At 48.6% G+C, this 21,865-nt stretch overlaps 3 protein-coding genes and 1 non-coding gene across 10 annotated transcripts in view; 2 read left to right on the top strand and 2 right to left on the bottom strand.

Annotated features, from left to right (window-relative positions):
• Positions 1–1,729: 1,729 nt before the first annotated feature.
• VAMP1 (vesicle associated membrane protein 1) lies at positions 1,730–6,633 on the bottom strand. Of its 2 annotated transcripts, XM_071433201.1 has the most exons (5): positions 6,468–6,633; positions 5,654–5,813; positions 4,680–4,838; positions 4,399–4,450; positions 1,730–3,998 (listed from the first exon to the last, which is right to left on the bottom strand). In XM_071433201.1, coding segments are annotated over exons 1-5 (390 nt in total). In that variant the 5' UTR covers positions 6,470–6,633; the 3' UTR covers positions 1,730–3,981. The 2 variants fall into 2 exon arrangements, with proteins under 2 accessions (XP_071289302.1, XP_071289301.1); XM_071433200.1 differs by having other exon boundaries at positions 1,730–4,450.
• Positions 6,634–8,790: 2,157 nt separating this feature from the next.
• MRPL51 (mitochondrial ribosomal protein L51) lies at positions 8,791–9,526 on the bottom strand. The gene is made up of 2 exons (XM_071433198.1): positions 9,256–9,526; positions 8,791–9,062 (listed from the first exon to the last, which is right to left on the bottom strand). The coding sequence occupies exons 1-2, from the start codon at positions 9,524–9,526 to the stop codon at positions 8,866–8,868; spliced, it is 468 nt and encodes a 155-aa protein (XP_071289299.1). The 3' UTR covers positions 8,791–8,865.
• The window catches only part of NCAPD2 (non-SMC condensin I complex subunit D2), a 31,366-nt gene continuing 18,528 nt past the window's right edge, over positions 9,028–21,865 (top strand). For 2 of the 6 annotated variants that reach the window (XM_071433185.1, XM_071433188.1), the window contains exons 1-17: positions 9,642–9,909; positions 10,002–10,077; positions 10,174–10,232; positions 10,680–10,861; positions 11,392–11,531; positions 11,809–11,936; positions 12,021–12,144; positions 12,237–12,384; positions 13,230–13,427; positions 13,931–14,065; positions 14,623–14,707; positions 15,301–15,475; positions 15,682–15,803; positions 16,721–16,930; positions 18,874–19,048; positions 20,557–20,641; positions 20,777–20,910. In XM_071433185.1, the coding sequence (XP_071289286.1) occupies positions 9,786–9,909; positions 10,002–10,077; positions 10,174–10,232; positions 10,680–10,861; positions 11,392–11,531; positions 11,809–11,936; positions 12,021–12,144; positions 12,237–12,384; positions 13,230–13,427; positions 13,931–14,065; positions 14,623–14,707; positions 15,301–15,475; positions 15,682–15,803; positions 16,721–16,930; positions 18,874–19,048; positions 20,557–20,641; positions 20,777–20,910 (2,300 nt within the window). In that variant the 5' untranslated portion in view covers positions 9,642–9,785. The other 4 variants (XM_071433184.1, XM_071433187.1, XM_071433186.1 and 1 more) reach the window with 3 other exon arrangements.
• On the top strand, positions 10,283–10,605 carry LOC139593369 (small nucleolar RNA U85). Its single transcript, XR_011680278.1, has one exon. It is a non-coding gene; the product is annotated as a small nucleolar RNA U85 (small nucleolar RNA).

Below are 21,865 nucleotides of genomic sequence, written 5' to 3'. Positions count from 1 at the left end.
CGCAGAGACACCTCAGGAAAGGCCAGAGCAATGCCTCAGGCATCTGGAGATATGGAGGTTTAGGGTATTCCATTTAGGAGCTGTACAGTTGAGGCTTTTCTTCCACCACATCTGAAGACATCAGGATGAAGCAGTTGATATGGGAGCTGCATTTTGCACAGAATGGTTTGGGCTGGAAGCAACCTTAAACATCATCTTAGCTCCAACTCCCTACCAGGCAGGGACACCTTCCACTAGACCAGGTTGCTCAAAGCCCCATCCAACCCAGCTCTGGACATCTCCAGAGATGGGGCATCCACAGCTTCTCTGGGCAATCTGTTCCAGTTCAAAGGCATGTTAAGCATGTTCCATGTTTAAAGGCAGAGCTTGACTTTTTAATTAAACATTCAAAGAACTATTCTCCCAAAGCCTTGGCCTTGCTTTTGGAGCACATTTAAAATCCTGCTTTGTCTGGGATAAGAGAGTACAGGAGCAGCAGAAACGCTGATGCAGGTAAGGATGGCACCTCAGAAGAGCTTCCAGTAGAACATGGTATTTTCAATGCCTAAGAGAGGATTTATGGCTAGACATGCAAGTCTTTGCAAACAGCCACAACATGACTCATGAACTGGGCTCAACCCTGGGGCAACTTTCAGGGTATGTTCAGCCCCAGCTCTGTGCTCCAGAGCAGCTGCCAGCTTTGGAAAATGAGCATTCAATCCCCAGCTTTGGCTAGGGACTTGGACACTGCATCATCAACAGTCCAAAAATGCATCTGTCCCATGAAAACATCTTCCCTATTCCCCTACATGAGTGAGGCTGAGAACTGACAGGAACGCAACACAAAACTTGGCAGGAATTGTAGCATGACTCGTTTGTTCAGGTTGTGCAGGCCTGAACTGTGGGGAATTTTAGACTGTACATGCTGCTTTAATCCACCAGCCAGTCCAGACACCCTCCTTCTCCAGGAGGGCTTCCATCTTTGAAGAATAAGTCTAGCTGCCTTGCTCCAAATTCACCATTGAGTTGTTCCAGTGTGTTCACTGTTCTGGTGTGGATTTTGGTGACATTGAAGACTGGACAAAAACTGATCATAAGGGAACCAGAAGCCACATGGAAGATTGGTTTGCAACCTAGCTTTTGTAGCAATAAGGGCAGATAAGGGCACAAATACCTAATTTTAAAAGAAGTCTGCACTGGACAAAGCTCTGTCATTTCCTTTTAATGAGTTTCAAACATACAGTGAAGCAGAACAAAGGGGCACTTACCTTTATTCCAGTCATGCTACAAGATATATTGTGAACAGCATCCTACTCTTGGAGGTCTTCATTTGTGTCCTGAACTTATATTCCAACACCAATGGAGAATTGTTTTCTGGGTTTAAGGATCTGAGGTTATTGAAATCCAAAGGCAGCATAGCCTGAGAGCCATAGCTGCCCCCAACACAATAATGCACAGAAGGCAGTCCCCTGAACAAGACACTGGCTGGACATTCAGTGGCTGAAAGTAGATTTGGCTTGGGCAGCCTCTTCCCCCAGAGCTTCTGCTTCTCACATCTTGTTACAGACTTACCAGAGTCAGTCCAGAACACTTGGAACTACCATCATTTTACAATGGAAAAGCAGCCACTGCTTTGAGGGACAGAACTTCAGGTATGTGCATGCTATGGAAGTCACAAAAAAAAAAAAGAAATTCCAGAAGTTTGGTATCCCAACCCCTTCCCGCTCACTGACAGACCAGACAGACTCAGTAAGGTGGTGAATCATGTTTCTTAGAGACCATTAAAAGTACATGAGCTGATTTCTAGAACATGCCAGAGGAGATTACAGTTGTGTTTATAGAGGAAGTAAATAAACTGCACGTGCATGAGTGGCTGTGATGCTGTGGGCAGCAGAGTCCCTTGCTTTTACTAAGAGGGCCTTGGTGATTTGTTTTGCCCATGCACAGAGACACAAAGGAGGGGAAAGGGAGCAGAGGAGGAGGCAACATACAACATCTGAGAGAAAGAAATGAAAGAGACAGCCTAGGGGGACCTCAGCTCCCAGAGAGACAGGAGGAATGGGACACCAAAGGCTTGTTTAGAAGAGTTCAAGAGAATTGCTGGTCTGGGGGCCTCAAGCTTGTAAAAGCCTGCCCCCTAAAATGAGAGCAGGAGGTGGCACAAGCAGGCCCTGGCTCCTCTTCAGCAGATGCATTTCTGACCGTCCATCCCATCTCAGTTCCAGGGAATTAGGGAAGTGCTCAGGGGACGAGGGCTGCTTCACTCCAGATCTTCATCTCTGCCCTCCCCCAAGGTGGAGAGGAATGGAATTGCAGGGAGATGAACTCAAATGAAAATGCTGGGGCATGGAAGTGAGCATGCAAAACCTAGCCCCTTGCCAGGTGCCCTGGGAGGCAGAAAGGGGCTTCCCCAGCACATCCAGTGGAATAAAAAGCATCTGCTCCTCCCATCTTTTGTACTTTGCTCCTATCTGGGAACTCCAGTGATGTCCTCCCTGCCTCCTCTTAAGCCTAAACAGATCCCAGTGTATTCTAGAACAGAGGGAGAGCTTTCTAAATTAAAGGAGTACGCTCTTTCCAGTCTGGATTACAGGCTACAGCTCAGCTTGTCAAAAAAAGTTAAAAGACAAGATACACATTCCTCAGAAGACTCTACAGAAACAGGGCAGCTCATTTAACCCCTGTCTGACAACTATTCAAACAACTCACAGCTCCTGTTACTTTTGATGGAGAAGAACAAGGGAATCACTCACAGAAAGCCACAGCCACAAGTTTACTTCCATCAGAAACCACCCTGGACCTAAATTCAAGAGAACCCATAGCAAGTAGGAGGATTCAGTTTGATCAGCAAGATCTCTAGAGGCATAAGTTGCCAAACTGGGACATCTGATGCCACTTTGCAATATCCATGCCCAGAGCACCATTTCCCTTTGAATCCCCAGCTAACCATTTCAAGTGTTTTCTAACTCCTGCTGAAAATTAGGGCTTTGTGGCAGCAGAAACAGAGCAGAGATTCTTAATCAGAAAGCTGTGCAGCTCAATTAGTGTCATTTGGAATACCTCCAGCCCCCCTCACCTCTATCTGCTGTGGCAGTGAGCTTCCTTGACCTTCAACCCAGTCACACAAAAGCAAAACACCAACTCCCATTCTGCCACTACTCCAAAGTCTTCCTTCTGGAAAGCTACAAGACAGTAGGAAGCTACAAGGTCCTGGCTTGTGTGTGCATAGATGAAAGGCATATTTGACTAATTGTTGTTCATTTGTTCCTTGTGGAGAGAGGCTTTACTCCCACACATGGGTTTTAGATGGTAGCAATGCCCCTTTCACTGAACTGTGTTTAGCCTGTTACACTTGACTGAGGTAATCATGTAGGCCCTCCTTTATAAAAACTGAAATGGCCATGTTCAGGCAGCAAGTCACCTGGAAATAAGGACAGGCAGAATAAATCATTTCTTCAAGTGCTCACCCCTCCACGGCTATAGAAACCTACATCACTACGTGTAGCTTAGATGGCTCACAGCCACTGGCCAACACAAACTAGCTTTTATTTCAGAAGCTCAATGAAAAGCTCAAGTCATGCTGCCAGTCTTTTTAGGCAGAACACTAAAGGCTCTCACATGCTGCAGGTCCTTCATCCCAAAAGGCACTGTGTTAAGGCATTCTTATTTTGCTAGAGTTCACACAGGCACTATTTGACAAGCTTACACCCAAAAATAAACACAAAAAGTTCTCTGCAGAAGAGCAGGAGCAAATAGCTACCCACTCTTCCTCAGCTTCCCTTTCCTCTAAACTTAGAGGATGCTCCCTAAAGCTGCAGCAGCTATTGAAAAGGCTACCTATGTTTAGTAAGCAGCTCAGAGTCCTATAGAGAAGATAAATTAAAACCAATAAGGAAATCAATGAAGAAGCTAGGTGAAAGGGAAGGAAAGGAAAAATTCAGAGGCAAGAAGAGACAGGCAAGGTAATAGGGGACAGGAGGTTGCAGACTGAAGGAGCTACATTTAAGTAAAAAAGTAGACTGGAGACAAAGCAATAGAAAAAAGAAAAAAGGAAAGAACAAAAGGGCAAGTTACACCAAAGGTCCCTCAGAGAGCTCCAAACCACCCACCAGGGAACGAACTTGCCATCCCACCCACTCCAGGGTAAATGCCCCTCATATTTACAAGTTTATCTGACCTGGCAGGCAGAATTTCCCATTTCTACAGTGATGGCATTCCCCATGCCTCATATTACTAGATAAAGCATACCATTTCCACACTAAGTGAGGGAGTTCCAGCACTTCTACTTCCCTTTCCCAAAGACTGGAGTTGACACTTACACAACTAAGATCCTCAAGACCTCAAAACAAAAGGGAAAAGTTTAAAGTACTCTAGAGCTAGTATTTCCTCACCTTTGAGCCTGAGGTTTTTGGTACTTACTTGCAATCACCACCACCACAAGGGCACCAATCACTCCCATCATGATCATCATCTGAAGAAAAAGATTGTCCAAGAGCAATACTCAGAACAGATTGACAAGCTCCCATTCTTCCTGACAGCCAGGGAACCTAAGCCAGGCCCCAAAGGCAAGACAGCCAAAGCCTCAAAGCCTTCCCACAGTAAAGAATCTTAAGCATTTGAAACTGTTAGCAAGCCCCAGGTATACTTGAAAGCTCTGCAGGAGAGGAGTAGCCCAGCTCCCTCCTGACAAGGAAACTCACCTTGCAGTTCTTCCACCAGTACTTCCTTTTGAGTTTGGCTGCGCTGCTTTCAAAGACTGAGGCACCGGCCTGCAGCGCATCTGCCCGGTCATCCAGCTCTGACAGCTTCTCGTCTCGCTGCAGCACCTTGTCTACGTTTACACACATTATATCAACCACCTGCAGAAGGAGAACAGTGGGAGCAGCTGTATTGTTAAAGACAGCTGAAAATGTAAGAGGAGTTACTTAGCCAATAACTGATGTTGCAATACTAACCAACAAAAAACACGAACAAGAGTGGGGGAAAGATCAGGGTAAGAAAGAAGTGATTTCAAGTCATTGCCTACTTTGGAATGAAAAAAAAAAAAATCCGAGAGTCACTGTTAAAACATCACTTCAAGTACACTTCAACCAGGTCCTCAGCCTCACATTCTCATCTGCTTCTAAGAGCCCTCCATTCCAGCAGCAAGCCAAAGCCACCCTCGGTATGAGAGGAGTCCGGCGCTCACTCACTCCCCGGGAGCTGCAAAATCACCTTATCAGCTTCGTGCTGCTGCCCCGGTGAGGCACACAGGCGCTACAGCAGCCAAGCCACCGGCTCTGATCCCGGGAAGCCAGGCAAGGGTTCCCCACATCACTGCACACAGCGTTCCCTTGGAGCAGCCCGCAGGGATTAAGAGCTGTCCTGGACGCCGTACAGCTTTATTCCCAAAAGAGATGCGCGATAACGAGATACCAAAAGAATCTAGCAAGCCTGGTCCTTGGAAGTCATATCTGGAATGAAGTGGCTTTTAAACATAAAGCAATCTCTCCTCCAGCTTCTTTAATAGGTTTGCCACCCTATTTTTGAGTATTCAGCATTAATTAATTTCTGGCTTTGGCATGACAAAAGGAGCCACCCCCTCAGCGCCAGACAAGGGTCGGGAACACCGCTGCTGCTGCAGAGCGGTGGGAGAAGAGCCCAGGCGTCCCTCAGGGCTGGCAGAGCTACTGACCTCCTGCACTTGTGCCTGCGTCTGCTGCAGGCGGCGATTGCTGGTCAGGTTGGGGGGAGCCCCGGGGGGACCCCCGCCGGGGGCTGCCCCCTCGGGAGCGCCTCCTTCGGGAGCTCCTCCTTCGGGAGCGCCGGGAGCAGGCTGCGGAGCCGGGTCAGACCTAGGGGAGCACACACATGAGCCAAGGGAAAACTCAGCCGCTCGAGAGAGAACCCCCCAAATGCGGAGGGGGACCCCAGTGTCCCCAGGCTGCAGCAGCGCTGGCAGCAGCCTCGGCAGCCTGCAGCCTCGCTGGATCCCGCCGCATCAGGAACAGGGAGACCCCAGAGCAGGGGCAAGCCCAAGGGAGCAGGGGGAAAGGAACGAGCCCCTCGCCGAAGGAGCTTGCGGGTGCGGTCGCGCCACACACTGCGGCCTCCCGGGGGAACAGCGACCTGGCCGCACGGACATGACCGGGACCCGGGGAAGGAAGGTGGGGGAAGAGGGACTGGGAGCAGGGCGGGGGCACCAGGCAGCACCGGGCTGGGCGCAGTGGTGGCCACCGGCCAGGCTGGCTCCGGCTGGGCCCCGCACATCATCCCCACTGGGGCACGGCCCACGCACCCACTCACCCACGCAGCCAGCGGGGGAGCGGGACCGCCCGGGGGCGGTGCGGGCAGCCCAGCCTGCGGCTGCTGCAATGCGCCACCCGACCCCACCGCCGCCGGCCGGGACGCGGGCTCTGCACCGACCCCCGTCCCTCACGCTGCAACAGCACCACCCCCGCGCCGCGCCCGCCGCATCTCGCCCACGGCCGGGGTGGGCGGACACTCACATGGCCGAGCCGGAGGGAAGCAGGATCGAAGCAAACACGGAGCTTCGCACCGACAGTGTCCCGAGCCCCCGGATCCCGCACTTATAACAGCGCGGTCCCGCCCACAGAGCCAGCAGCCAATCAAAAGTTGCTCCGCAGAGAGATGCAGCTCGGCACCGCCCCTCGGTTCCTCCTCAGCCAATCAGCGCTGCGCGCCCTGCGGAAAAGGACATAAACCTAGCCCCGCCCCCAGAGCGCCACAGGTTTAGCCCCGCCCCGCCATGTAGCTGTCCAATGGGAGCAGCGCCCTGCGCCCCGCCCCCGACTGGCCCCGCCCCTGCGGAGATCCCGCGGTGCCGGCCCGGGGGTACCGGCGCTCCCTCCGCCGCACCGGCCCGCTCCCGACCCACGGCCCTGCCGCGGGACCCGCCGGCCCCGACAGCCCTCAGCGGGTCCGCCGCGCTCCGTGTAGGTCAAGCAGGGCCCGATCGTGGTTACCTGCACCCTTTTGGAGCCCAGCCCGGCTGGCGCCGCTGTGGTGGGGCCGCGGAGCGCTCCCGAAATCCCATCTCCGCAGTGTGCCTGTTGGCTCTGGCTAAGCCGCTGGCCTTGCAATTAAGAGATGGTGTCGCTGGCCCACTTCCAGCATACAACGCGTCATGAAAGCGAAGCTGAACAAGTCCCGATCGAGCTTCTGCAGCCTCCTGGGAGAAATGAGGCTCCCACAGCAGCCCCAAGAACGGCAATGTGTTTGAGGTTTTTCCGTCTAAATATCTGGAGAAGCCTGCTGGATCAGAACGGGAGATTCTCCAACTCAGGACAAAAAAGGGGACAAGAGTGTACTGGACAAGACTCTTCATACAGAATTTTGCATGGTGAGTAGAGAGTGACAAGCATAGGCTCACACACTACTTTTTCCTTCCATAAGGTGATGCAGGATGTTCATGTAAGTTTTTAGTGTCAGATCTCACAGATGATTAGGTACACAAGACTGGTATGTTACAGATTACAGCATGGTAACTAGAAGATCGTGGTTACAAGGTGAAGAAGAATGCAGTGTTGTGACTAGAGACAGGTGATTTGCAGACAGGAGCAGTCTAGCACTGACCTCAGAACTCCAGGTTTTTACACTCTGCCTTTAGATGAAGGCACAAGTTGAGGAAGAAGCTTCTGTAGGCTGGCAGCCTTTCCACTGCAGCCTGAGCACCATTCCAATAACCACTGCAAATAAGTTTGAGCTTATGGAATTAGTGGCCACAGAGTTTTTGCCAGGTTGGTGCTGAGGGATGAAGAGATGACAAAGGGTACAAGATACTTTCTCTGATACTTTTCTAGTTTCTGACATATTTTCAATCAAGGATTTGCTATTCCTGCTCAGTCTCCACTTGGATCTGTGCAAGCTTCCTGAATCCACAACATCTTTTGGCAAGTCCCACAGGTCTGTCACCCTGCCACTGAAAATGTGGATTTCAGCTGTTTAAACAGAGAGTTTGCCTTCACTTTCCTCAGGCTTAGGCCTAAAGAAAGTTCTTTCCATTCATTCCTTGCTGCTTCCAAACAAATGTTTTTGGAGACAGAGCAGCGTTGCTCTGTAATAAGATGCATCAAGTCAGCAGATAACTCCCTGGATTACTTAGCAGCTAAATTAACAACTAAGGCAGAATTGGTATGCAAATGCCTGCTCATCTAATGGATTTTCACAACTGTACTGCAGTGTTGGACTAGAGGGATGCCAGCTGTGATTCACTGTCACTTCTCCTCTAGAGGAACTGGCAACAGTTACGGAAAACTAGAAGCTAGAATTTTAAAAACATTTAAATACCTGAATTACTTTTGCAAATCCTGCCTAAATTATAAACAAAAGGCTATTTGGTCATAAAGTGTCATTAGCAGGGGATAAAGTCATCATGAGTGTGGAATGAGACAAATCCCATTCTTAAGACAAGTTTTGATGCACTTCAACTAACATTTGGATCATTCACACTTAACCACAGATGAGTGGACGGCAGTGGGGAAAGCCATGAGCAGGAAGACATATTAGCAGGACCTCGTGGCATTAATTTGAAAAATTTGGCTAGGAGGAAAAATCTAAGCTGGAGAATACTGGAATTGTCATGATGTGTGAACCTGGGGCTCAGAGACTGAAATGATGCTAGAAGCCTGGCCAAAAAACCAGAGGAGCGGAGGGTCAAGTTCTGGGATGCAGGTTGGAATTGATGCCTGCAGGAAGAACATCATAAATGACTGAGGGAGCACAGAGGAGCTCAGGCCTGGAGCAGGAGCAGGACCTTGGGACCTGGGTAGAAATAGGCAGCAAAGGTTGTAGAAAGCACTGGGAACTCAATTGTGTGGAAGCTGGCTTTATTCTGACTGCAATGCCACAAAACGACACTCCACAGACTGAAGGCACTGCTGTTCCCTAGCGGTGCTTTCCGGTGCGATTGAAGCGCTTGTACAAGTAGCGGATCCTCTTGTTGAGTTTGTGATAGTCCTCTGCAAACATCCGATCGCCCACCATCTGCTTCTTGCGGAGGCACCTCTGCAGCTCATTCCCCCGCCAGCCTCGCAGCCAGGTGGGCCCCATGATGAGATTCTTCGGGTGGATCTGGAAGCCGCCTGAGGAGAGCAGAGACAGATGAAGCCAGGCCCTGGAGAAGGCTGTTCCCAGGGCGGCCGGCCCCCATACTCCCCGCCCTGTCGCTGCTGGCAGAGGCGCCATCCCGCAGGTGAGTCCGGCCTCCCTCCCCTCCCGCCCCGCCCCGGGCCCACAGCGCCGGGGAGGGAGCTGCGGACGGGCTGTGTGTCTTACCCAGGATCCCCACGTTATCATACACCCCGAACAAGGCCCGCTTCTTCGTCCACCGATCTACCGGCTTGCGCTTGGGCGGCTCCTTGATGCGGATGGGCCGGGAGAGCCCTGCCAGGGGCGAGGACAGCGGCACGGGGAGGCCGGGCCGTGCGGGCGCCCAGCGCGCCCCGCCGCAGTCGCTAAAGCCCCGCTCGGCGCAGGGCAGGGGAGTGGCACGGCCCAGCAGGGCCCGGCCCGCCGCCCGCAGCAGCAGCGCTGCCGCCGCCGCCATGGGGAAGCCCCCCGGTGCCCCGGGAAGAGACGGGACGGGACGGGAAGCGCGGCGGCGCTGCCGGACCGCCCCTTCCGCCGCCGAGCGCAGAGGCGCGTGGGTGACGTCACGCCAACGGTCGGGAGGGCAGGGGAGCCGGCGATTGGGCGAGGGGCGGGCGCGCCGTGCAGCCGGCGGGTGCTGATAGGCCCGTGGCGGGAAGGGGCGGGGCTAGCGCGGTTCGCGCGCGCAGTTTCGAGCGCCCGGGGCTGTGGCGGCCATGGCGGCGGCCCCGGAGTTCCACCTGCCCCTTGCTGCCGCCGATCTGCTGCGGGATGGCGGCCCCGGGCGCTACGTGGTGCAGGAGGTGCTGGCCGCCCGCGACCTGCCGCCCGCCCTTGCAGGTAAAGTGTCCCTGCACCCCCTTCCCCGTCGGGCCCGGTCCTGCCGCCGGCTCACGGGCATGCCCCCCGCCTCTCTCCGTGTTTTGCCGCAGCTTTCCGGGCCGCCTCCCGTGCGCGGGGCGCGCTGGCCGTGCTGGAGCACTTCGACTGCGTGTACAGCGTGCTGCAGTGAGTACGGGGCAGGGATGGGCGGCAGGGCGGGCACTGGCCCCTCTGCCAGGCGCTCTTCGCTCGCCACCCTTACGCCCTGTGCTTGTCCCGCAGCCACTTCCAAACCGTGGGCACGGCTGTCAAGGAGGACGCCCTGGAGCTGATGATGCACGGTGGGTAGCCGCTGTTTCCGGACTAACAGAGAGCTTGTTTTCCCTTGGCAGCTCAATGATGATATAAAGGCTAATGTGACTCGGACAGCTGGGCTGCACCCTCAGCCCACTCCTGTCATACGGGTCTGTAATCTTGGTGGACGATGCTGAGTTGTGCATGTTCGCTGTAAGGGCAGACCGACAGAAAATCCTCTTGCCCCTGTCCCTGGAAAATACATCTGTAGGATGTGTCAGCTCAGAGCGAGTGTTTATCTGAGCTGATGGAGGGCTGTGGGGATAGGACAAGACAGTGTGCCCAAGGTCTGGGTTGCAGGGGGCAGCCCGTGTTACAGCTGGTGAGATGTGAGCACACATCTTTGGTAATCTGATGGCTGCTCTAAGCCTCCCAAAGAGAGGATGGCTGAGGCACCTGGCAAGGAGTGCTCATGACTTTCTGCTTCTCCTCAGTGGTGTCCCATCATTCCAATGAACTTCCCACTATCCTGAGTGACTCTGGGCTGAGCCATGCAGAGCGGGCTGCTCACCTCAATGCTCTTAAGATGAACTGCTATTTGCTGACTGGCCTGATGGATGCCTTTGAAATGGAAACCTGCAAGAACATTTGCTCAGAGGCAGATCCTGGTAGGAAGGTAGGTGAAGGGACTGGGGGAAAGATTATAAAAGTCAGAATAAAATTTTAAGCTTGCTGAACTCTGTAGTATCTATCAGATTTTATAGCTGGGTTTATATAAACATGATGCCAGCAAGAGAAGTGCATAATGTGAAGCACTGGTGCTTCTGTGAAACTGTGCATGGAAAACAGTAAAGGGACAATCGTGTGTCTAAATTTCAGAAGGGACTTGGATGCCCAGACCTTTCTATTTCATTCTTGAGTTTCTGGCTGGAACTTAGTGTGCCAGTGTTTTCTCAAGATTTCCTTTCTGTGATGGCAGTGGATGCAGGTATAATCCTTAAACCACACAAGGCACTGGTGCTGGCCTGAGCTGAGAGACAAGAGCTGGGGGGAAAAAAGCCCCTGTGATCTCACACATCTCACTGTGTGTCTCTTAATGCTGTAGAATTTAACAGACTTCTTATATTTTGAAGGAAGCAGAGTAGTGATGGGGTTTTGTCTGTTGTGAAGCTGCTGATGTATCTTACTGTGTAACCTCCTTTCTAGAACAGGAAGAACCATGCCAAGACTTCTGGATCCTTGTGGGAAGAGGAGAGGGAGCCACTTTTACGGCTGCTTACACAGCTGCTGCAGCTGGATCTCCGTCAGCTTTGGGGTGGTCTAGTGGTGGAAGAAGAGTTTGTCAGGTATGAGTTGGAGAGGAGATATCCATGGAATGAGTGACTGGTTCTGAAGAATAAAAATGTGGGGTGCAGATCATTGGGAAACTGAGGAAACAGCTTGAGGCAAAAGCAATGTGCATACGAACCACTCCTCTCCTCACATAGGCCACAAAAAATTCAGATGTTTGCTAATTTTTAGAGGACACTAGAGAATCTCTCAGACGGAAATGTGTGGTGTGCTAGAATGATGTTTGTGCAAGTTGTGATAGTGAGGTTTGCTGTCTGTCTTCTGTGGGTGTAGCTTGATGATGGGGAGCTGCTACCGTATCCTGGAGAATCCAAGTATCGGCCTTCAGAAGTACCGGGTCACACGGGAGGCTGTGACACATCTGCTTGCTGCAGCTCTGGTTCACTGTGACCGCATGTTCAGTGAGTTCCTGCTCTTCTGCCTTCTTCTTGAAGCCATTCCCAGTTACTTTCCCTGACCCCTTTCTTCCTTCTCACGTGTTAAAGGTGCCACTCTGAAGATCACACAGATGCTGCAGCACTTCGAACATGTAGCCCCAGTGTTTGCACAGGCTGTGAGCCTCTGGGCTAAAGAGTATGGTCTAAAAAGCCTGGTGGGTGAACTGCTAAGGTGAGAGAAATACTTGGAGGCTTGTCCTTTTATCTCTAGCAATTTGAGGCTATTCCTTGTTTCCCCATTCCTTGTTTCATCTTTCTGTACAGGGAAATTGGACAGAAATGTCCCCAGGATTTGGCTCGTGAGGCTTCTGGAGTCAAGGGTTATGCTACTTTTATAAGTGAACTGGCTGAACAGATTCCAGCTCTGGTGCTCTCCAACATGAGTGTTCTCCTGCCTCACTTGGATGGGGAGGTATGTTTCTGCAAAGTCACCTGTCCAGAAAAGTCAAACGGTAGAGATGCTGCTATCCAGTTTTTCTGTCTGAAACAGAACCTCTTTCACAGAGCTCAAGTATCCAAAACCTGCTCTATTGGAATAGATTCTGCCCTTACCTAAAAGATGCAAAGGGAATAGAAACCATGGCAATCTCCTGTCTGGTTGTCACTATCAGATGTCAGAGAACAGGAGACTGCCTACTTGTCTGAGGTCCCTACTGTTGTCCCTTATTCTTCAGCACTTGATGAGCTTGTCATTGTGTTACCTTTTCTTTATCTGCTGTAAGTGTTTCTCATGTCAGTTCTTGGCTTCTGTGTACCTACCTGGATAGCAGGATTTGGTTTGGAAGGGCCCTTAGGGACACCCTCCACTAGACCAGGTTGCTCAAAGCCCCATCCAACCTGGCCTTGAACAGTTCTAGGGATGGGGCATCCACAGCCTCTCTGGGCAACCTGTTCAAGTGTCTCACCACACTCTCAGTAAAGAATTTCTTCCTCATATGTAATCTAAACCTACCTTCACTTTGAGGCCATTCCCTCTTGCCCTATGACTGAATGCCCTGGTAAAAAGTCCCTCTCCAGCTCTCTCACAGCCCCCTTTAGGTGCCTTCCCAGAGCCTTCTCTTCTGCAGGCTGAACAAGACCAACTCTCAGCCTGTCTTCATAGCAAAGATTACTCTGTCTTGCATGCACAGCTATGTTCACCCAAAATTAATACAATATCCATACTGAAAAAATTCACTTAGGGCTGGAGCCTGGGATGTGGAAGGCCTAAACTCTGGGCATGGTCTGTTCCTAGTTCACCAACTCCTGTTTTGGCAGAGTTACACGATGCGAAACGCCATTCTGGCAGCCATGGCAGAAGTGCTGGTGCAGGTGCTGAATGGTGACCAGCTGGAGGAAGCAGCCCGTGGTACTCGGGACAAGTTCCTGAGCATGCTGCAGACCCACGTGTGTGACGTCCATAGCTTCGTCCGCAGCCGCGTGCTGCAGCTCTTCACCCGCATCGTGCAGTGCAAGGCAAGTCTGGGTGCTCCTCAGTCATCTCTTCCATCTTGTGTGCTCTGTGGGAATTTCTACCACCCTGCTTTTTGTTTGCAGAGACTGAAGTTTTAACAGAGAAAGGTGCTGTCCCTGTGTACTGTGGTGGCTGCAGTTTCTCCCAAGAGACCAAAGATGCCAGGGGTGGGGGAACTGGGGGGTGGAAATTAGATGCTGCTTATTCTTACCAGGACAAACTAGAAGAAAAAGCATAGCATACAGCCTCTTTTTACACACGGGTATGGGAGAACATCACAATTACCAGATATACTAATACTCAACTCAGCAGGATCCTCAACTCAACCTAAATCCTTGCTTTCAGTGGATGCTGGACTAGAATATATCCAGAGGTCTTTTGAACCCTAGAGTCTTCTATAAATCTATAATCTGTGCTTTTTAGTACATGAAGATGTCTGCAGTAAACTTTTCCCAAGTCTCTGAGCCTTCTTGATAACTTTATCTGTGCTCTTGTTGTGTTCTAGGCCCTGCCTTTGACTCAGTTTCAGGCTGTGGTGTCGCTGGCTGTTGGGCGGCTCAAAGACAAATCTGTCTTAGTGGTTAAGAATGCAGTCCAGCTCCTGGCTGCATTTTTGTCCAATAACCCCTTCTCCAGCAAGGTAATTCCAATTAATATGGTGGATGTGTTAGATGTCTCTTTGCAGGCTAAATATCTGCAGTGTGCTATAGCCAGGGCAGTAGCATTTATGTGTCTTGTGGGAGGAATGGTGTAACCTTTGATTCTGCAGCTGGCAGCTTTCTGGTCTTCCCAGGTTCAGATTTTGAATTCTTGGACTCATCCCTCTCTTGGTGAAATTCATAGCTATGTTGAAGGCCAGGAGGGTTGTGATTGAGGTAAAAACCTGCAGCAGTTTTGAGTCCACTGTGAGGTTTCTCTCATTAGGATCAAAATTAGTATTTTAAAATATTCTTTGTGGATGTGCAGCTCTTTGTGTTTAGCTGCACCTTCTCCTGAATTTCCGAGCCTTAGACAGGGAACTTAGAGCAGTTTTCCTTCTAGGATCGGGGCCAGAGTCTACTCTTCCACTTTCCCAAAACAGGGTTATCCATGGGAATTGACAACTAAGGCAGGGAGTGGAAGAGAGAGGAGAATTCTGGCATTTCAGGAAAAGGAGGATAGCTAACATATTTCTTCTTCTCTTCCTGACATCTTCAGCTAAGCTGGACTGACTTGGATGAGCCACTAAAGAAAGAAGTACAGAAACTGAAAGAAATGAGGGATCGTAGCAGACCCAGAGCAGGTAATTTCCTTTCTTCTTCTTTCCACTTTCTAGGACAGTCCAGAATGTACTTTTCCTCATATTAAATTTGCTTCCAGGTTGTGACAGCTTTTGTCTCAGATCTCATCTGTGTGAGATGGTGAGACCAGATAACTGGTATTAAACTCACAACAGTTTTCCTTATGGTATTGTTATAAAAGCATCACATTAATATCCATGTCTAAATCAACAGTCCTTATAGCTATATATCCTATTTTCTGCATAAGAACTGAAAATGTCTATGAACACCCTCCCAGGTTTCTCTTTTCTACCACTCAGGGACTGCTTGAGTCATGACTTTGATCAGATGTTATTTAAACTTGATTTGTGGGCAGCACCAAAGTCCAAGGCTAAACAAATGATGGTTCTCTTACCTGTCTTTTTTCCCTACCTTCAGTGGTTTATTTGTTTTAGTCAGAGTTCTTATCTTATTCTCACTGCAGTCTGGGTGGGATCAGCAATGGGAACAGTGCCTGCCTGGGAGGTGGTAGTTCCCAAGTTCCAAATGAGTTTTTCCTTCCCATTAAAGGTGTCACCTGAGTCTGTGTTCTTCAATCCCTCTGGTTTTTAAGTAGCTCCAGTGATCGCCCCAGAGGAAGAGTGGGAAGCGATGCTGCCAGAAGTCAGGGCTGCCACACAGCAGCTCTTTCAACCACTGCAGGAAGGGGAAGAGGAAGTGCTGGAAGTTGAAGAAACAGTGGAGAGGACAGTGGAGCAAATCACTGGGCTGTTGAAGAAGCTGAATTACAGGTAAGAAGGCTCTGCAGTTTGACTGTGTTTATCCCAAGGGGTGATTTCCAATAACATTACTCTGTAGGAAGAGATTGACGTGGGCATCCAGTACAAGGTGCTGATAGGAGCTGCTCTCCCAGGTGTTCAGGGCAAAGTTGGATGGTTTCCCTTGTGTTCTGCTCTGATGTGTTGCTGATACTCTCTTGGGCAATGTCATTGTCCAGGAGCGCAGCCCGCCTTACGCAGAAGGCCCTGTGTCGCTTCCAGGGAAAGGAACCTTTCGTGGGCCCTGGGGAGGAAAACGAGGAGGCAACAATCCTGGGTGTTCTGAAGAGACTTTTCACAGGTAACTGTATCACTCTCTGTTCCCCAAATCCAAGAGAATGCCAGAGCCAGACTAAAACCCTCTGGAATGCTCTGTCCCTCCTCCTGACCTATGAGGCTCAGTCTGTGTGTACCTGATGGCTCCCAGAGCTGCAGCATCTCTGCACAGTTTGTTCATTGTTTGTCCAAGTACCTTGGCATTTTAGCTGGATCATATTGATCTTGATTTTTGGTTGGAACAGTTCCATGGTCCCAATCGAAGTGCATTTCTGGTGTGTTAACTCACATATCGAGGGGAGTGGAGCCAGTGTTGCCACTCACACACCCTTCTGCCCTGTCTGAATTCATCAGGAGTTCTGCTTCCTGAACAGGTGGTGGCACATAATGCAGCCTTGACCAAGTATCTGGTTCAAGCAGAGTCTTGGTTATCTGGGGCCTGAGCCTCTGGGTGTATTTTCAAGACTTCACACACTTTGTTTGGTGTTTGTTTCAGCATAAGGTTACTTAGCTCAATTGAGCATATTTCTCTTGGAAGTCTATTGTCTAAAAATCTTAACTTGGTGAACTCTCCACATTTTCACAAACTGATATGGAGTAGTAGTGTTTGCTTTCTCTTGGTTCCATTTTAGGGTCCTCATCTGTCTTTGGGGAATTATCAAGTTCAGATTAACCTCATCAGCATTTTAATAGTGTTTTCCCCAACTGGACCATGCATTTCTATACCCTTTTACTACAGCTGGCAGTTCTCTGGAGCATCACACTGTAGTTCCACAGCATGCTGAGATTTTGTAGCTAGGTCTGATTGCAGAATTTGGATTTTTGTATCTTGGCTCTTGGAAGCTGTCACTGTGAGATGGGGAGAGGAGGGTTAAAATGCCCTGAACTGTGCCTGTTTATTTTGTATCTTCAGTACTGCTCACAAACAAGTGTGCTGTGTAGGTTCATGCCCAGGTGAGAACAGTGAGGATCCTCCACATGACAACAGCAGTGACAAGACTGAAGAAGTTGTACAGGAAGAGCAGTCTCAAACAGAGCTGGTCAAACAGGAGATGTTGGTGCACTACCTGCAAGATGCTTACAATTTCTCAGTGAAAATCACAGAAGCTCTGAACCTGATCAGCAAGATGATGTATGAAAATTCTGTCTCAGGTATGCGAAATAACCTTTTTTCCTCATTCAGCATTCTAGCTCTTTCCTTGCTTGACAGAAAATGGAATGGTAGAGCTCCAGGAGAAGGAGAAAAGATTGAAGGAGCTGCTCTTCATTAGGCAGATGCCATAGACACTTCCAGGGTATTGGAAAAGTGAGCACCATATAAATGAGTGTCATGAAGGGGTTGAATAGGGCATGAACAGGCTTTTTAGGAACACATTATTTTTTAAATACCAAGGTTGAAAAAGATTTTTTTAATATGTTTAAAAGTTGTTTTAAAAAACAAATAAAATATATTTGGACTTTCTGAAATTAAAAAAAAGTCAGGTGACCAAAGTGAGTTCACTTGTGGAAGCCACCCTGCCTCCTGTGGGGAGGGATGGATGTTCATCATCTCAGCTGAGGTTCTCCCAAAGTAAGCCTGGCCAGTGAAGCTGGGTTTGGTTATGTGCTCAGTGCCCTGACACAGCTTCAGCTGTTTTGCTGGCCACAAGAGGGGAACTAAGCAGCTGGTCTCATCTAACTCACCTTTCCTCAAACTTTATTCTCTAGTTAAACATGAGCCTGATCAACAGGTTCTGTGGCCTGGTCCTCCTCAGTGCTGTAGAGAAAGGTGGTGATCAGAAGGCCTTTGAGTTAATTCAGCTGTTCATATTTAATGTTAGAACTACTGTAATCACTTAGACTTTTTTGTAGTGTTTATCAGAAATTGGCATTTCCAAGGGATGAGGGGCACAAGTCCTGCTCTCATCCTCTCCAGCACATCCACTTGCACACATCTGGGGTGTGGATGGTGTGGGCACTGCAGTGCCCCAGACTTCATGCAAACACTTCTGAGGCTTCATCTCTCTTGAGGGCTCATGTTACTTTGTGATAAGCATGTGGGCTTCCCCAGCAAGGTTTGGTATTGTTAGATATTTGCACACAAAAAAAATGAACTCCTGGGTTGAGTGTCTTTACCAATCCTTTGAAGTTCAAGGCCAAGAAATTGCCCTACCTGGTACTTAAACACCTGGGGTTTGATTGTGAGGATGTTTTTTTAATGGATGCACAAATTTTAATAACTTTTCATTTCCCTGTTGTCCTGTGCTGTAGTATAAGGAAGGCAAATTTAGTGTCTGAATAGCAGAAGTGCTTTGAGACACTGTCTCCATTTGGAGAGAGTATGCTGCTGGGTTAGGAAGACTGGTGTGTGCTAAGGGATGTGGGTGCTCAGATTGACCCTTTCTTAATTAAAGATTTAATATTTGAAGTTTCAATTTTTTTCTGTTGCAAATTTATCTATTCTGGTGTGACTGGAAAGCATACCAGCTTGCCTGATAGATATTCTTAATTCTGGTTTGTAAGGGCTTATACTGGTGAAAGCTCTTACTTAACCAGAGGTCAGACTCTATGAACTGTTGCAGCACAACTCCTCTGATCACTACTGTGGCTGTCTTGTGATGTGCTCTAACTTAATGGGGTTTTATTTTTTTGTCTTATGAGAAGACTGAGCAGTCTATTTCAGGAGTAGTCAAGCTGGAACCAAACACAGTATTCCTTACCCCATTTGTACATCAAATAGCTTAGTTCCTCTGGTTTTAGCATTGCACTGGGGCTTATATTCAGCTGTCTGCTGCGACTATGAGATCTTTTTTCCCAAAGCTACTGTTTCCCAGAAGAGAATTTTGTTCTTCCTCAAAGATAGTCTCTGTGCTCTTTCCCTAACCATATCACATTGGATTTAGCTGTGATATTGTTAATGTGTGTCTCTTTTCTGGGACATCTACATCTCTGTACTAGTGATCCCATTCTGACTCAAGCCCTCTGCAGACAGTAGCAGTGATCTCTAGATGCTTGTAAAGCTTGCTGTGAGACCAGTACTCCTCTGAATTTGTTTTAGTGGCCTCTTTAATGGGAACTGGGGAAGAACTGCACTATCACAACTGTTCTCTCTGCAGTGGTGCAGGAAGCCATTGAGTTCTTCGTGACAGTCTCACAGTTTGGCGTGCCCCAGGCACTGCTTGGAGTCCGCAGGATGCTGCCCCTCATATGGTCAAAGGAGCCTGGAATTAAGGAGGCTGTGCTCAATGCCTACAGACAGCTCTATCTGAGCCCCAGCGAGGATTCCGAGAGGTATGTATCTCCCTAAACAATATTTTATTTTCTTTTCCCTCCCCCCCATTCCCTTTCTGCTGTTGGGAATGGGGTATGGACAGAAAGAGAACTGAGAGTTGGCATGCTTCATGCTGATCTGAAATGTAAGGTTATTATCTGAGTATCCCAGTCTTCCTGCAGGACCTACTGCTGAGCTTCTGTTCTTGGTTTGTCATAGAGCTCACGTGTAGGAAATTAATGCAGCAAAACTCTGAGAGACCTTGCAAAGCAGATGCTGAGAATTACTTGAAGTTAAACTGCTGTCAGGCACTAATATTTATTCTCATAAATTTCACTTTTGTACAAAGCATTGCCTAAATAGTCTGGGTAGGGTCCCTATCTAAAAGGGAACAAGAAGAGTTAATTATGAATTTTTCTCTTGCCAGAAGGGCTCTTGATTGGCAAAAATGAATTTCAGCCCATTAGGAGTCACCTGTTGATATGGAGTCATCCCATATCCAGGAGTCTTATATACTTCACTCTGTGGGCAAAGTTGTTGGCCAATGTCAGTTGTTTGAGTTTCTTATAACTGTAGTTGTTCATCCTGCTGGGATAATAAGAGAAACAGTGTGGTCTAAAGTTGAAACTGTATTTCTATTACCAAACCTCAGGGTTTTTAGCTGACAAGTCATACATGCTGTGGCCTTCGTCATGTGTAGGCATTCGTCTTCTGATGCACACAACACATTCCCCATTTCTTTATCCTTCACACTATACAAGGTTTGTTCTTATTTGGGTGCTTTCACATGTGTTTCTGTTTGTATTTCAGTCAGACCTATCTTAAATCTTTTTCTAACAATTTCTACATGCCTTAGATGTTAAGGATGTTAAGATGAGAGGATGTTAAAGGGTCTTTGTTGCTTATCCTTCTTGAAGATTTGGTGGTGGGAGCTGGCTACCACTTGCAAGTTTACTTCTCCCATACTAGAGAAGAGCTGTGTCTCCTCTCTGCTGTGGCACTTGCCCTTTTTTAGTGCTTACACAGTTGTAAATCCCGTTGGATACTCATGCAATAAGTGTGATCCCTGGTGAGATGCACCATAACTCACCCTCATTTGTACCATCAGGCAAATAAAGAGCACCTGCTGCTTTTTATTTCTTCCTGATAATATTGCCTGGAAACAGCACTCCTGCAGTTGGTGCTCTGTCCTCATTTGTTCATAGATTTTCAATTTCTAGGGAATTGTACTTTGACTTGTGGCTGCGAAGAAACTGGGAAGTGGCTGCTTATTGCCTCTGATTGGATCTTTAAGCACCAGAAGAAGCACCAGTGCATAAGGCAGTGGACATATAAGCCCACATCATGGTCATTGGCACTTGAGTTGGATGACTTTGAGAACTCAAGCTTGTTGTGGGAGTTTTCCTGATCCTGTGGATCATCTCTGTTCTCCAACAGATGTTTTCAGCCTTTTCAATAGGGCAGTAATTGTGACAGTTGCTTTTTCTTTACCTTTTAATATTTTATTATTCTTTTTCCCCTTTTGAAGGGCCAAGGCACAGGCCCTGGTGCACTCTCTGTCTCTCATCATGGTGGATGCATCACTGGGAATGATACAGTGCTTAGAGGAGATAGTGAGTATTTGCCTTGCCTGGGTTTGGGTTGTGCATCTGTTTTATTCAGACAGTAGTCAATGCAGATTACATCTTTACTTTGAAGCTCATTCTACTTTGCCTCTCTCTAATTTTTTAATTGCATCCCTTTTGCAGATCTCGGAGTTTGTGCAGAAAGATGAAATCAAGCCTGCTGTGACCCAGCTGCTTTGGGAGCGATTCACGGAAAAGTCTCCATGCTCGTTGCTGGAGCGCCGCGCTGCCGTGATGCTGCTGGGGATGATGGCACGGTGAGCCTGGGGCCAGGTCAAAGCCTCTTGAGTGGAAGGGTGTTCAGGGAGTCAATTTTTATTGAAGAACTGTGGGTGCTGCATCAGCTGACTCTTTGGCTCTAGCTTCAAAAATAGTAACCCTATCGTGGGGTAATGAAGCCTGGAACTAAACATAGTTTTGCTGGATCTCACCAACACAGCCTCTGAATGATTACGATGAGATTATTTTCCTTGTGTGAATGCCCATCCCTTCCCAGAGTTTATAGTGACACAACTCTGCAGCTTTGTCTGTGTTTGGATAAGAAGAGTGAGAAGCTGCTGAGTAGAGATGTCTGGAGCCTTTAGCATGAAGAAAAATGAATCTGTTTCATTTTCTGGGGGCAAAAAAATGTATCTGCACTAAAAGGTTTTCACTTCCTCAGTTTCCCCTTTGGCATTCACCTTACTTGCTCTTCTTGCTGTGCTTACTTCAGTCCTTCATTAGTCAGAAACAGGCCCACATAATAATGATCCTAAAGTTCTTTCACAGAAATGGGAACGAGTAGGTATGGATTTGGGATTGGCTTTTTTTGGATAAATGTTGGTTTGGTTTGTTTTGTTTCCCACAGTAGAGGAAGGAATGGTATATGCCACAAGTCCTGAGCTCCTCTACTCTTTCCTGCTTTCCAGCATTTTTGTTTTTCTTACCCTTCTAAATTTTGGTCCTTTCTGATGGGAAAAAAGAGTCAAGAATCTTCTTTCTTTATAAAGAGGCTATTGATCACTATGGAGAAACTCATCTCCTAGTGGAGAGTAGATTACACTGGCTTCTGTGGGATACTGCTTGCTGCTCCTCTAGCTGTATCTTGAGTTGTTTGGATGGGTTTTATTTTTTCCCCTCTTATTCAAACCACTCCCTTCCACAAGGCACAAGCAGTATTTCTCTTGGTTACCCATAGTTCCATAAACTTTCAGCAGCACCTCATGTGATATC

This window comes from Agelaius tricolor, unplaced genomic scaffold (assembly GCF_023055355.1).
Source record: "Agelaius tricolor isolate 1412-34295 unplaced genomic scaffold, bAgeTri1.0.p SCAF_9, whole genome shotgun sequence".
Classification (NCBI taxonomy): Eukaryota; Metazoa; Chordata; class Aves; order Passeriformes; family Icteridae; genus Agelaius; species Agelaius tricolor.
Note: the sequence above shows the minus strand (reverse complement) of the source record. Positions and strands in the feature narration are given on the sequence as shown.